Source organism: Choloepus didactylus, chromosome 6, assembly GCF_015220235.1.
Source record: "Choloepus didactylus isolate mChoDid1 chromosome 6, mChoDid1.pri, whole genome shotgun sequence".
NCBI lineage: Eukaryota > Metazoa > Chordata > Mammalia > Pilosa > Megalonychidae > Choloepus > Choloepus didactylus.
Genome location: NC_051312.1, coordinates 18637842 through 18653957, shown reverse-complemented (window position 1 = coordinate 18653957; position 16116 = coordinate 18637842). Strand labels below are relative to the sequence as shown.

At 35.8% G+C, this 16116-nt stretch overlaps 1 protein-coding gene across 1 annotated transcript in view; it reads left to right on the top strand.

Annotated features, from left to right (window-relative positions):
* ZFP91 (ZFP91 zinc finger protein, atypical E3 ubiquitin ligase) overlaps positions 1-16116 on the top strand; it is a 56194-nt gene that overhangs the window by 33128 nt on the left and 6950 nt on the right. The window contains exons 3-9 of the mRNA XM_037838465.1: positions 5132-5344; positions 5611-5647; positions 6300-6398; positions 6923-7057; positions 7808-7858; positions 8291-8369; positions 9336-9450. Coding sequence (XP_037694393.1) covers positions 5132-5344; positions 5611-5647; positions 6300-6398; positions 6923-7057; positions 7808-7858; positions 8291-8369; positions 9336-9450 — 729 coding nt within the window. The remainder of the gene's footprint in view (positions 1-5131; positions 5345-5610; positions 5648-6299; positions 6399-6922; positions 7058-7807; positions 7859-8290; positions 8370-9335; positions 9451-16116) is intronic.

Sequence of the window (16116 nt, the reverse complement as noted above, 5' to 3'; positions counted from 1 at the left end):
AGCAGACGCCAGCCATGTGCCTTCCCAGCTAACAGAGGTTTTCCGGACGCCATTGGCCATCTCCAGTGAAGGTACCCGATTACTGATGTGTTACCTTGGACGTTTTGTGGCCTTAAGACTGTAACTGTGTAGTGAAATAAACCCCCGTTTTATAAAAGCCTATCCATCTCTGGTGTTTTGCATTCTGCAGCATTAGCAAACTAGAACACAAAGTTACAGTCTTAAGGCCATAAAATGTCTAACAACGTTAAGGCATCTTTTTCACTGGAGAAAGGCCATTGGCATCTGGAAAACCTCTGTTAGCTGGGAAGGCGTCTGCTGATCCCAGATTGTGTTCCAGCTCCACTCTCAGCTCCTGTGGGTTCTTCAAACTGTCTGTCTTGGCTGCAGCACCAGCTTCTGTCTGTGAGCTTTTTTATAGGACTCAAGTGATTTCAGTTAAGACCCACCCTGAATGGGTGGGGTAACACCTCCATGGAAATTATCCAATCAAATGTCTCACCCAGTTGATTGTGTCACATCTCCATGAAAACACTCAATCAATAGGTTCAAGTCTAATCAACTCTAATACATCTGCCCCCACAAGATTGTATCAAAGAACATGGCGTTTTGAGGGACATAATACATCCAAATCATTGCATCTTCTCTTCCTCTTCTGGAACGCCAATGATTCTTATATTTGTGCACTGTCCTGGAGGTTACTCCTATGCAAGCTTCAGCTAAATTTGCTAAATGACCACAGTATGATAAGCCCAAGTCAACAGTAGTCCTGAAAACTCTATAAAGAATACCCGGATTCCTATCCTGAAGCTCTATAAAAATTTCACTCACTAAGTTTATTCTTCAGAAACTTAAATCCTCCAGAGATCTCCTTTGCCAGCTAAGTCCCAAAAACCACAGGAAATAGCCTCTTCAAGAACATCAACCAGATGTGTCCCCTTTTCCCATAATGTCAATACCCCTTTTCAACATGAATAAGTTAGGGTGATCACTGCCTAGACATCCCTGAAGACTGGGAAAGTGGTTAAACTAGAGGAAGGGGTAGCAGCAGACAAGATAGAATTTAACAAAGGATTATAAATACTGAATCTATATAATTCTTTTTGATTGCTAGGGTATTAGAATAGCTAGAAGGAACGCACTGAAATGATAGAAAGATAACCCAAAGCATCCTTTGAAATTTGCTCTATAGCTACTTGTTAAATTCTAATTTGAAAGATACCACCTTTTCATATATATGTTATATTTTGCAATAAGGAAATAACTGAAACTATGGTACTCTTATTTGTAACATTTTTGGAAGTTTCCTGAATAACTACTTGTTAAAGTATACTTTGAATGATACTACCTTTTTGCATATATGCTATATTTCAGAATAAGGAAATAGCTGAGACTGTGGAACTGTAACCCATAACATTCTTTGAAATTCGCTGACTACTTGTTAAATTGCACTTGGAAAGTTACCACTTTTATGTATGTATGTTATATTCTACAATAAAAAATTATAATTAAAAAAGGTAGATGGAACTGAAATAAAGATTATATAGCAAAAAAAAAAATCCTGTTTGACAGTTTTTTCTTTCTTTCGCACTTTAAATATGTCAACCCACTGCCCTCCATAGTTTCTGAAGAGGAATCACCTGTTAATCTTGTACACAAAATCTTGTACATGATGAGTCACTTCTCTCTTGTTGCTTTCAAGAATTCTCTGTCTTTGGCTTTTGACAGTGATTGCAGATTATAGTGTCTCAGCCTTGATCTCTTCATTGATCATTTTGGTTGTATAAATTCATGTCTTTAATTAAATTTGGGAAGTGTGGAACCATTATGTGTTCAAATATTGTTTCTGCCTTTTTCTCTCCTCTTCACTAGGACTTCAATATGTGTATGTTTGTACATTGGATATTGTTCCATAGATCTTATAGGCTCTATTCGTTTTTCATTCTTTTTTCTTTCTTCTACTCAGGCTGTATAATTTCAATTGACTTGTCTTCAAATTTGATGATTCTTTCTTCTGCCTCCTCAAATCTACTTTTGCAACCCTCTAAATTTTTATTTCAGTTATTGTATTTTTCAAGGCCACAATTTCTGTTTGGTTACTTTTTATAATTATTGCCTCTGGATTGATTTATCTATTTGTTGAGAAATCATGCCTCTCATTTCCTTTAATTCTTTGTCCATGGTTTATTTTAACTCTTGTGCATATTTAAGACAATTGATTTAAGTTTTTTGTTTAGTAAGTCTAATATCTGGGCTTCCTAAGATAGATTTTCTCTTTTTTTCCCCTCTGTACAGACCTTTCTTTCTTATTTCTTTGCATGCCTCATAATTTTTTTGTAGAAAACTGGATGTTTTGAATATTATAATTTGGTAGCTCGGGAAATCAGATTCTGCCCTCTCCTCAGGGTTTGTTGTTACTTGCTATAGATTTAATTGTGTGTTGTTGAGTGACTTTTAAAAGACTATTCTTTGTTCTATGTGGTTTCTAAAGGTTGTGTTCCTGTAACTTGTGGTCAGCTGGTGGCTTGACAAAAGATTCCCTCAAACAGTGTTTGTATCACCTTTTTCTTTATCATTTGAGTGGTTTTTCTAAACCTTTGACTATTTCCCAGAGTTTCTACAAAATTGATTGTGACAGTTTTTGCTCTTTTTTTTTTTTTTTTTTTTTTTTCGGTGTTTCTGGGAGACGTCGGTCTTGGAGTTCGCTATTGCCATTTTCATTGATGTCACTCTCCTGCAATGCTTTTTTTTTTAGGGCTAAAGATTTGGGAGAGGGGTGTGGTATTCAGTAAGATAGGTTATTATACTTTATTCTTAAGGACAAGCTAGTTTCATCAAATTGATTTCATTTGTCAAATGTACAAGATCCTCAGTGTAGGAAGATTTGGGCATACAATCCATTCATCGTAAAGAAGAAAAGAGTTTTATTGAGAAGAGGAGGTTATAGAATGGGTTTAAAATTCAACCTAATTGGAATTGGATTGGGCAAAAGAAAGATTTTTCTTTCCATCACTAAATGTTGTAACAACTTTATGGAAAGTTTTTAATTCCCACCTTTGAAGAAATTGTCTTAAAAATAGCCATGACCTAAATGTAGAAGTTCGTGATTACTAGTCTCAAGGAATGATTTCTAGATCCAGGTATGTTTTGTGATCTGAACAAGTTGTCTTCTTTGACTTCCACTTATTTTATTGATAAAAATCATTGGATTGTTTTTAGATTAGATGGTCTTTAAGGAATCTCTCAATTCTAACCCTCCCCCCCTTTTTTTTTACTACTTAAAATAGTTCAGATAGGAGAAGGATGAGAAGGGCAGTAATAAGTGGAAAGGATAACTGAAAAGAAATGCACAACTGTTTTAATAATTATGTCAGGTTTTTAAGTGTTCCCCTGCTATTTGATGCTACCTTTCAAACCAAATTTATTTTATTTAATTATCTCAATATATTCTCTTAAAACTTTCAAATTGTATGGTTAAAGCCATAGTGGTCCCTAATCCCTACCATGTTCCACAGTGAAGGAAACTGTTTTAGTCATACCTTTAAAAAAAATGTTAACCAAAAATCTGACCATATATTGTTTTCTGTCTTTTTCCCACCCATTTAACAATATTTTTGCAAATGATTACATATTCTTTATAGAGTTCCATCATAGTAATATAACATGGTTTAACCACTTTATCATTGATGGAGGATTAGGTTGTTTTTCTTCTTTTGCTTTTGTCAGACATGCTATAGTGAACTTCTGTGTTCCTAGATAGAGATGGAATTGCTGGATTTAAGTATTCTTGTTTAAATTATATCTATGTTATGAATAAATACATTCAAGTAGTTCCAGATTCAAAAAGTACAAGAGTATATGGTTCCTGCTTGTATCCTGAATTCAGCCACCCATTTCCCTTCCCTGGAGGTAACCAGTATCTACCAATTTCTTGTGTATCCTTCTAAAAGCATTGTTATCATATTTAAGATATATATATCTTTTTATGTTTTTGGTTTTTTTTAACTTAAGTATCTTGTTTGTGATCATTAATTGCATATACTTTAATATATATAGGCAGTCCTTTCCTGATATTTAGGTTTCTAATCTTTTGGTAGTTATAAACAGTGCTGTAACAATGAAAAATGTATATGTCATTTTGTAAGTATGATAGTAATTTGGTAGGGTGAATTCCTAGTAGTTGAACTTGAAGGAATAAGATGTGCGTTTGTAATTTTGATAGATACTACCAAATTGTCTTCCGTAGACTTTGTGCCAATGCACACACTATCAGCAGTGTATTAGACTTCTGTTTCCCTGCAGCCTTGCCCGTATGGTGGTGTGTTGTCAAATGTTTGGTCATTGCCACTATGATTGGTAAAAAATGGTATCACAATATAGTTTCAGTTGAGTTTCTTTTATGAGTGGGTTGAGTGTTTTGTTCATATGTCTGAAAGCTATATTTTTTTTGCTTTTACTGAGTTGCCATTTTTCTTTTTGTTAGATTTTGCTTATGATGTTTTTTGCTGTGCAGAAAATGTTTTTATATTTATATAGTCAAATATGTCAGTCTTATGATCTCTTTAGTTTCATGCTGTTCTTTGAAAGGCCTGTCCCATTCTAAAATACTTAAAAGAATCTTCCACTCTCAAAATATCCCTTACTTACTTAGGTCTAAGCAGTGAACTACTGTACATATGAAAGCCAGTTTCTAAAACCTAACTTTTTATGAATTATTTATCAGGAAAGAGTGGCCCTACCTCACTTCACTCACCCTTAAGCATGGGCAATGTAATAATATCAGTGTGTGTGTATATTGTGTCCTAGAATTGGAATAAAACAACGTTGGAGCTGGACTTTGCCCTAAGGCATACTTTTCTTAGGGTTGAATTTTTAGTAAATGGGGTGATAATAATTACTACTTTGTAATGTGAACTATATTCTTTTGAGTGATAAGCATTAATAAATTTTTAAAATAATTTTCCTTTCTTTTTTTGATTCTACAATTTCACTAAAAATTTGGTTTTCTAGTTTTCCTTAAAACATGTAAAAACTAACATGTTGTTATTGAGTATATTTACAATGGTAGGTATACAAGAATGGTTACTGGTTAACTGTAAACCCAAAAAGAATACTGTATGTTTTCATCTAGATCCCAAGGAAGAGAAAGAGGAAGAAAACAATTCTGCCCCTGCTCAGGAAGTTTCCGTTGCTGCAACTAGACCTAGCCGGGGCTGGCGCAGTAGTAGCAGGACATCTGTCTCTCGCCATCGTGACTCAGAGAACACCCGAAGCTCTCGATCCAAGACTGGTTCATTGCAACTCATCTGCAAATCAGAACCAAATACAGATCAGCTTGATTATGGTACAGTACAAGTATAGCATGGTTACTTACCCATTGCCTGTTAATTTTAAATATAATGTTGAACATTTACCAAAACAGCTTAACTCTCAAGGTCAAGATGTGCTGGTATCATGAATGTTCTTTTTGGACAATTTGCAGTTACTCTGTGTTTATATTATTACCTCAGGCAGTAATTTGGTTTGTGTCTTTGGACTACAAAGAGAAAATTCATCTGTATCTACATACAGGTTTTTTTTTGCTTGTTTGTTTGCTTTATTTTTCCCCAGATGTTGCAGAAGAGCATCAATCTCCAGGTGGCATTAGGTAAGAAACCTGTCACATTTCATATTTAAACCTTTGGGGTATAGAGCACAATCACATTAAATGATTCAGAAGTTCATTTTCTATTTGAAAGAACCTTGAGCTATAACAGGAAATTAACTTGCTCTTAGATTATTGATTTTTGGTATTCAATTTACATTCAATCTTGTCCTTGATTAAAGCTTTAACCATGCAGCCTTTAGTTACTTAATTTGAAAAGCATATCTTGAGTAAATTCTGTGTTATGGTTTCTGCCATGATGAAATGTGGGCGTTTTGGCCAGTGTTTTGTTTTGTTATCAGTATCTTCTGTGATAAGTCTTGTGAGTTGTTCTGTTGGTAGGTCTTTTTTGATATAGCATATTACTAGGCAGTATTATAAATTTAATTTTCTAACTCCTACTGCTATTGAGCAGTCATCCACCCTACTTTTATTTTATGAAGAGACAGCTTATCTAGGGTTTGTATATTGTTTGTTCCAATTATTCTTTAGGATAAAGCAACAGGACTACAGTTCCGCTAGATCGTAAGGATGGAAATACTAAGTAACTTAATGTCACTCTTTGGCTATGAATGAATAAATTACCAAATAACATCCAGTCAGACACGATCCTTAGAACTAGAATTTCTCATCTCTATTTGCTTCTTTGGGGTAGTGATGAAGAAGAAGAGGAGGAAGAGATGTTGATCAGTGAAGAAGAAATACCATTCAAAGATGACCCAAGAGATGAGACCTACAAACCCCACTTAGAAAGGCAGGTCTCAGATTTTTTTTCCAGATACATTATTGTGTGCTTTTTATTTTTGTCTTGTTGCCCAACTAATGGGTATAGACTTAATTTTTAAAGAATAATTAATTATGCACTTAGTTTTACAAATATATACCATCTTATTCATTATCAATCATATAGCCCTCTTTTCCATTTACAACACTTTGTTTGGTTATATTCAAACTATGATGTCTGCATGTTTTATTTTAATAAGGTATTGTAAATTGCCTGGATACTTAAAAATTTTTCACTGTCTTCTTGGTTTTTTTGTTTTGTTTTGTTTTTTTAGCACCAGTGAAAGCTGATTCTGGGTCTCTTTAGCTCAGGGTCATCCCATATGTCATTACTGTGTACAGAAGGAACAGTTAGTGGGAAATCATGTTCCTTGAGCTGACGACACTAATTTTATAATAAATCGATGGTTACCTTAATGTTTGCCCTGTTATCATACTCTTCCTTTGAGAAGATCCCTTGCTGGATACCAAGCTGAAGTGTATTTGTCTTTTCAGGGAAACCCCAAAGCCACGAAGAAAATCGGGGAAGGTGAAAGAAGAAAAAGAGAAGAAGGAAATTAAAGTGGAAGTAGAGGTAGAGGTGAAAGAAGAAGAGAATGATATTAGGGAAGATGAAGAACCTCCTAGGAAGTGAGTAGGCAGTTACCACTAAAAATGGAAATCTAGCAGATTTTGAAGCTACTAGGGGTAAAAGAGTAGGAGTGAGGGAGGGTGATGACAGTTGGCTTCAAGCAGCTGACAGTTACATTAGGAAGACTTTTCAGGAGCTTATGAAGTTTAATTTTAATCCAAAGCAGTACTTAAAGGAGATACAAATGAGCAGGGAAGGCAGTAGCTTTGAGGATGCAGAGGGTGTAGAGACAACTAGAAAAAGTACGACAAATGTGGATCCTAAAAAGAAAGGTAAACAAGACAAATAATGGGATAGTCTTGATCATGTAAAAATGTTCTGCCTAGCAACCATTTCCCATTGCATAAATAGGATTTTTTTTAATTGTTTAGACTTTTTGGTTCTATTGCAAGGAGAGTATAGTTTATATTTTTAGGGTTTTTAGGTAATAAATTCTTTTGTTCAGTTTTTAATTAACTAAATTTTTCAGTATAACAACTCTTTAAGTAATAACCTTCAGGTTTTCGAGATCTTCTATAGTTTATGAAAGATATACACACTTGTTTTTGATGGGAGCTAACTTGAAAGTGAAATTACTTCAGAGTGAAATCCTTCCTTGATTTGCCAGATGTTTCTTTAGCTCTGTGTATTCTGGGTTATCCTTTGTGTCTGCCATATGCTCTTTGATCTTGAATACGTCTTCCACCATCCTGTACTCTATAAGCGACATTCTGGAATATGTGGGCAGTTACTCTGTTCTTAAATTATAGGAGAGGAAGAAGGCGGAAAGATGACAAAAGCCCACGATTACCCAAAAGGAGGTGAGTATCTTATTATACTCCTGTTATTTATTTTTGGTGCTAGGCACTTTACCCACATACTTAGCTTGTGAGGCTAAATTCCTGCAAAGAATGGGTGTTTAAAATTTTCACAAAATGAACTTCATCAAAGTCTTAATACCGAGTTACTGTGTTTTTATATCCATTATAGAATATTGAAGATTCCAAAAATTTAATACTACTTCTTTATCATTTGGGGGGGGTGCTAGTTCATATGTCCTATTTTAAAACTCCATTAGACATTTCTCATTTTTTAAGTTAATTTTAACATAAATTCTGTGCAGATTGTATACAAGTAAAGAGTTTTTAATTCCTTGTAGTGTAAAATAGCTGTTCCCTATTGTGCAGTTGGAGTTAAGGGCTACTATGACACTTTTTTGTTACTAACTTTTCTTCTATACTTTTTTAATAAAGAAAAAAACCTCCAATTCAGTATGTCCGTTGTGAGATGGAAGGATGTGGAACTGTTCTTGCTCACCCTCGCTATCTGCAGGTCAGTGAAGTTGTTATGTAAGTCATCTTTTCAGGTATATTCCATTCCTAGTTCTCATACTTCGTCAGACTTTATTATTTGTGGACTTGACCTAGGCTTTATAATTTTTTTATAAGAACACATGAAGAATACATATAATGTCAAAAAGCATCTTTAAAGATAAAATTACTTCAGTCATTGTGTTACAGAAGTAATTAGGAGACTGAGGCTCAAATAGATGACTTTTCTTGTAATCTTGGAATATTCCAGTGTTTTCCAATGTCGTATAATACTCGATGTGAGAGATGAATGTAACAACACACCAAGACACAGCTGACTTTATTTGAAAATATATTAGAAAAAATTAAATTAGGAAATCAAACTAGTGATTTATAAGATATTGTTTAAAATGAATAAAAAATTGTAGGGTTTTTTTTTGTGTGTGTGTGTGTGTAGATTTAAAGAAAATGAGTAAAAAGGAGTATATTTAGGTCTGGCAAAAACCATAAAGGTAAAATACTAATGACTAAAGCTTAGGAAATACTTATCTGATCTTTAGATTCACTGCAAATATAGCTTGAAACTGAAGCCTTGCTTTTGGATTCTAGTTCTGTTATGATGACTATATCTGCTATTCTTTTGCTTTATATGTGCCTATTACTGCACTATTAAGCACTATACAATATATAATCTCCTTATCCCCACAACAACACTGAGACAGTTATTGTTATCCCCATTTTAAAAATGAGAACCAAAGTTTAAAATAGTTAAGTACTTCTCCTTAGATCACACTGCTAGTGATCAACAGTGCCAGACTGGAACCCAGATCTATATATTTACATAGCCTGTCGTCTTACCAGATTATTAAACTGCTTCCCTAACCATATACAAAGTATTTGGTTTTCCTTCAGCACTTTTGACTTAGCAAACAAAAGAACTTTCAGGAAACCTTACTTTTTATCTTTTCACTTTCTTTTACTGTTTTAGCACCACATTAAATACCAGCATTTGCTGAAGAAGAAATATGTATGTCCCCATCCCTCTTGTGGACGACTCTTCAGGCTCCAGAAGCAACTTCTTCGACATGCCAAACATCATACAGGTACTTTTTTCAATAGACCATTTATTAGGTCGCTAAATGCACTGTCTTCTAGGTGTGCAGTTGGTAATGAAATAAATTTTTTTTTTTTAATCATCATTTTATTGAGATATATTCACATACCACGCAGTCATACAAAACAAATTGTACTTTCGATTGTTTACAGTACCATTACATAGTTGTACATTCATCACCTAAATCAATCCCTGACACCTTCATTAGCACACACACAAAAATAACAAGAATAATAATTAGAGTGAAAAAGAGCAATTGAAGTAAAAAAGAACACTGGGTACCTTTGTCTGTTTGTTTCCTTCCCCTACTTTTCTACACATCCATCCATAAACTAGACAAAGTGGAGTTTGGTCCTTATGGCTTTCCCAATCCCATCGTCACCCCTCATAAGCTACATTTTTATACAACTGTCTTCGAGATTCATGGGTTCTGGGTTGTAGTTTGATAGTTTCAGGTATCCACCACCAGCTACCCCAATTCTTTAGAACCTAAAAAGGGTTGTCTAAAGTGTGCGTAAGAGTGCCCACCAGAGTGATCTCTCGGCTCGTTTTGGAATCTCTCTGCCACTGAAGCTTATTTCATTTCCTTTCACATCCCCCTTTTGGTCAAGAAGATGTTCTCCGTCCCACGATGCCGGGTCTACATTCCTCCCCGGGAGTCATATTCCACGTTGCCAGGGAGATTCACTCCCCTGGGTGTCTGATCCTACGTAGGGGGGAGGGCAGTGATTTCACCTTTCAAGTTGGCTTAGCCAGAGAGAGAGGGCCACATCTGAGCAACAAAGAGGCATTCAGGAGGAGACTCTTAGGCACAAATATAGGGAGGCCTAGCCTCTCCTTTGCAGCAACCGTCTTCCCAAGGGTAAAACTTATGGTAGAGGGCTCAACCCATCAAACCACCAGTCCCCTATGTCTGTGGTCATGTTAGCAACCATCGAGGTGGGGTAGGCAAATACCCCTGCATTCTCCACAGGCTCCTCAAGGGGGCACTACATCTTTTTTTTTTCCCTTGTTTTTCTTTTTTTTTTTTTTTTTTAACTTTCCCTTCTTTTTTAAATCAACTGTATGAAAAAAAAAGTTAAAAAGAAAACAAACATACAATAAAAGAACATTTCAAAGAGACCATAACAAGGGAGTAAGAAAAAGACAACTAACCTAAGATAACTGCTTAACTTCCAACATGTTCCTACTTTACCCCAAGAAAGTTACATAATATAGCAACATTTCTGTGAACTTGTTCCTGCTATATCCATCAGAAATTAACAGACCATAGTCATTTCTGGGCATCCCCAGAACGTTAAATAGCTTATCTGTTCTTCTTGGATTATTGTTCCCCCTTCCTTAATTGCTCTCTACTGCTAGTTCCCCTACATTCTACATTATAAACCATTTGTTTTACATTTTTCAAAGTTCACATTAGTGGTAGCATATAATATTTCTCTTTTTGTGCCTGGCTTATTTCACTCAGCATTATGTCTTCAAGGTTCATCCATGTTGTCATATGTTTCACGAGATCGTTCCTTCTTACTGCCGTGTAGTATTCCATCGTGTGTATATACCACATTTTATTTATCCACTCATCTGTTGAAGGACATTTGGGTTGTTTCCATCTCTTGGCAATTGTGAATAATGCTTCTATGAACATTGGCGTGCAGATATCTGTTCGTGTCACTGCTTTCCGATCTTCCGGGTATATACCGAGAAGTGCAATCGCTGGATCGAATGGTAGCTCTATATCTAGTTTTCTAAGGAACTGCCAGACTGACTTCCAGAGTGGCTGAACCATTATACAGTCCCACCAACAATGAATAAGAGTTCCAATTTCTCCACATCCCCTCCAGCATTTGTAGTTTCCTGTTTGTTTAATGGCAGCCATTCTAACCGGTGTTAGATGGTATCTCATTGTGGTCTTAATTTGCATCTCTCTAATAGCTAGTGAAGCTGAACATTTTTTCATGTGTTTCTTGGCCATTTGTATTTCCTCTTCAGAGAACTGTCTTTTCATATCTTTTGCCCATTTTATAATTGGGCTGTTTGTACTATTGTCATTGAGTTGTAGGATTTCTTTATATATGCAAGATATCAGTCTTTTGTCAGACACATGGTTTCCAAAAATTTTTTCCCATTGAGTTGGCTGCCTCTTTACCTTTTTGAGAAATTCCTTTGAGGTGCAGAAACTTCTAAGCTTGAGGAGTTCCCATTTATCTATTTTCTCTTTTGTTGCTTGTGCTTTGGGTGTAAAGTCTAGGAAGTGGCCGCCTAATACAAGGTCTTGAAGATGTTTTCCTACATTATCTTCTAGGAGTTTTATGGTACTTTCTTTTATATTGAGATCTTTGGTCCATTTTGAGTTAATTTTTGTGTAGGGGGTGAGGTAGGGGTCCTCTTTCATTCTTTTGGATATGGATATCCAACTCTCCCAGCCCCATTTGTTGAAAAGACCATTATGACTCAGTTCAGTGACTTTGGGGGCCTTATCAAAGATCAGTCGGCCATAGATCTGAGGGTCTATCTCTGAATTCTCAGTTCGATTCCATTGATCTATATGTCTATCTTTGTGCCAGTACCATGCTGTTTTGGCAACTGTGGCTTTATAATAAGCTTCAAAGTCAGGGAGTGTAAGTCCTCCCACTTCGTTTTTCTTTTTTAGAGTGTCTTTAGCAATTCGAGGCATCTTCCCTTTCCAAATAAATTTGATAACTAGCTTTCCCAAGTCTGCAAAGTAGGTTGTTGGAATTTTGATTGGGATTGCATTGAATCTGTAGATGAGTTTGGGTAGAATTGACATCTTAATGACATTTAACCTCCCTATCCATGAACATGGAATATTTTTCCATCTTTTAAGGTCCCCTTCTATTTCTTTTAGTAGAGTTATGTAGTTTTCTTTGTATAGGTCTTTTACATCTTTGGTTAAGTTTATTCCTAGGTACTTGATTTTTTTAGTTGCTATTGAAAATGGTATCTTTTTCTTGAGTGTCTCTTCAGTTTGTTCATTTCTAGCATATAGAAACATTACTGACTTATGTGCATTAATCTTGTATCCCGCTACTTTGCTAAATTTGTTTATTAGCTCTAGTAGGTGAGGGTTTTCTAGATATAAGATCATATCATCTGCAAACAATGACAGTTTTACTTCTTCTTTTCCAATTTGGATGCCTTTTATTTCTTTGTCTTGCCGGATTGCCCTGGCTAGCACTTCCAGCACAATGTTGAATAACAGTGGTGACAGCGGGCATCCTTGTCTTGTTCCTGATCTTAGAGGGAAGGCTTTCAGTCTCTCACCATTGAGTACTATGCTGGCTGTGGGTTTTTCATATATGCTCTTTATCATGTTGAGGAAGTTTCCTTCAATTCCTACCTTTTGAAGTGTTTTTATCAAAAAGGGATGTTGGATTTTGTCAAATGCTTTTTCAGCATCTATTGAGATGATCAATTGATTTTTCCCTTTCGAGTTTTTAATGTGTTGTAATACATTGATTGTTTTTCTTATGTTGAACCATCCTTGCATGCCTGGAATGAACCCCACTTGGTCATGGTGTATGATTTTTTTAATGTGTCTTTGGATTCGATTTGCAAGTATTTTGTTGAGGATTTTTGCATCTATATTCATTAGGGAGATTGGCCGGTAGTTTTCCTTTTTTGTAGCATCTTTGCCTGGTTTTGGTATTAGATTGATGTTAGCTTCATAAAATGAGTTAGGTAGTGTTCCATTTTTTTCAATGTTTTGAAAGAGTTTGAGTAAGATTGGTGTCAGTTCTTTCTGGAAAGTTTGGTAGAATTCCCCTGTGAAGCCATCTGGCCCTGGGCATTTATTTGTGGGAAGATTTTTGATGACTGATTGGATCTCTGCTTGTGATGGGTTGGTTGAGGTCTTCTATTTCTTCTCTGGTCAGTCTAGGTTGTTCATATGTTTCCAGGAAATTGCCCATTTCTTCTACATTATCCAGTTTGTTGCCATACAGTTGTTCATAATATCCTCTTATAATTTTTTTAATTTCTTCAGGATCTGCAGTTATGTCACCTTTTTCATTCATTATTTTGTTTATATGGGTCTTCTCTCTTTTTGATTTTGTCAGTCTAGCTAGGGGCTTGTCAATCTTGTTGATCTTCTCAAAGAACCAACTTTTGGTGATATTTATCCTCTCTATTGTTTTTTTGTTCTCTATGTCATTTATTTCTGCTTTAATCCTTGTTATTTCTTTTCTTGTACTTGGTTTAGGATTGGTTTGCTGTTCATTTTCTAGCTTCTTCAGTTGATCCATTAGTTCTTTGATTTTGGCTCTTTCTTCCTTTTTAATATATGCGTTTAGTGCTATAAATTTCCCCCTTAGCACTGCTTTTGCTGCAGCCCATAGGTTTTGGTATGTTGTGTTCTCATTTTCATTCGTCTCTATATATTTAGCAATTTCTCTTGCTATTTCTTCTTTAACCCACTGATTGTTTAGGAGTGTGTTGTTTAACCTCCAGGTATTTGTGAATTTTCTAAGTCTCTGATGGTTATTGACTTCTAATTGTATTCCATTGTGGTCAGAGAATGTGCTTTGAATCATTTCAATCTTTTTAAATTTATTGAGGCTTGTTTTATGTCCCAGCATATGATCTATTCTGGAGAAAGTTCCATGAGCACTAGAAAAGTATGTATATCCTGGTGATTTGGGATGTAATGTCCTGTATATGTCTGTTAATTCTAATTCATTTATCAGATTGTTTAGGTTTTCAATTTCCTTATTGGTCTTCTGTCTGGTTGATCTATCTATAGGAGAGAGTGATGTGTTGAAGTCTCCCACAATTATTGTGGAAACATCAATTGCTTCCTTTAGTTTTTCCAGTGTTTCTCTCATGTATTTTGTGGCACCTTGATTGGGTGCATAGACATTTACGATTGTTATTTCTTCTTGCTGAATTGCCCCTTTTATTAGTATGTAGTGGCCTTCTTTGTCTCTCAAAACATCCCTGCATTTGAAGTCTATTTTATCTGAGATTAATATTGCTACACCTGCTTTCTTTTGGCTGTAGCTTGCATGAAATATTTTTTTCCATCCTTTCACTTTCAGTTTCTTTGTGTCCCTGTGTCTAAGATGAGTCTCTTGTATGCAACATATTGATGGTTCATTTTTTTTTGATCCATTCTGCGAATCTATATCTTTTAATTCGGGAGTTTAATCCATTTACATTCAACGTTAAAACCGTGAAGGCATTTCTTGAATCGTCCATCTTATCCTTTGGTTTATGTTTGCCATATTTTTCCCTCTGTCTATTAATATCCTTTATTGTACCCATACCGAATCTCTTTAGTACTGAACCTTTCTCAAAGTCTCTCTGTCCTGTCTTTGTTTCTCTGTCTGTAGGGCTCCCTTTAGTATCTCCAGTAGGGCAGGTCTCTTGTTAGCAAATTCTCTCAGCATTTGTTTGTCTGTGAAAAATTTAAGCTCTCCCTCAAATTTGAAGGAGAGCTTTGCTGGATAAAGTATTCTTGGCTGGAAATTTTTCTCACTCAGAATTTTAAATATATCGTGCCACTGCCTTCTTGCCTCCATGGTGGCTGCTGAGTAGTCACTACTTAGTCTTATGCTGTTTCCTTTGTATGTGGTGAATTGCTTTTCTCTTGCTGCTTTCAGAACTTGCTCCTTCTCTTCTGTGTTTGACAGTGTGATCAGTATATGTCTTGGAGTGGGTTTATTTGGATTTATTCTATTTGGAGTTCGCTGAGCATTTATGATTTATGTATTTATGTTGTTTTGAAGATTTGGGAAGTTTTCCCCAACAATTTCTTTGAATACTCTTCCTAGACCTTTACCCTTTTCTTCCCCTTCTGGGACACCAATGAGTCTTATATTTGGATGTTTCATATTATCTATCATATCCCTGAGGTCCATTTCGATTTTTTCAATTTTTTTCCCCATTCTTTCTTTTATGCTTTCATTTTCCATTCTGTCATCTTCCAGGTCACTGATTCGTTGTTCAACTTCCTCTAGTCTTGTACTATGAGTGTCCAGAATCTTTTTAATTTGGTCAACAGTTTCTTTAATTTCCATAAGATCATCCATTTTTTTATTTAGTCTTGCAATGTCTTCTTTATGCTCTTCTAGAGTCTTCTTGATTTCCTTCATATCCCGTACTATGGTCTCATTGTTCATTTTTAGTTCTTTGAGTAGCTGCTCTAGGTGCTGTGTCTCTTCTGATGTTTTGATTTGGGTGCTTGGGCTTGGGTTATCCATATCGTCTGGTTTTTTCATATGCTTTATAATTTTCTGTTGTTTTCGGCCTCGTGGCATTTGCTGAACTTGATAGGGTTCTTTTAGGGGTTGTAGACCTATTGAAGTCCTTATCTCTAGTTTATCAGATCTACAGCTTCGTGGAGTACACTTTCTCTAACTAACCAGCAGGTGGCGTCCACGAGCCACCTGTTCTCCACAAGCCAGTTCTCCCCTGCTTAGCCTTTTTGGTGAGTGGGGGAGTGAGTCTTGTGGGGCCCAATTGGTGTACCAAGCTTGCGTGTGTAGTTGGTGTTGCCTGCCCTGTATGTGGGGCATGTTTCTGGGCAGTCGGGGAGGGGGGGTGGCCCTAACAATCAAATCTCCCTGATGATCCTAGAGTTTTAAAGCTGCTGCAATAGTCTAATCCTTCAGTTCAGTCCTGCCACAGTTTGTCTCTG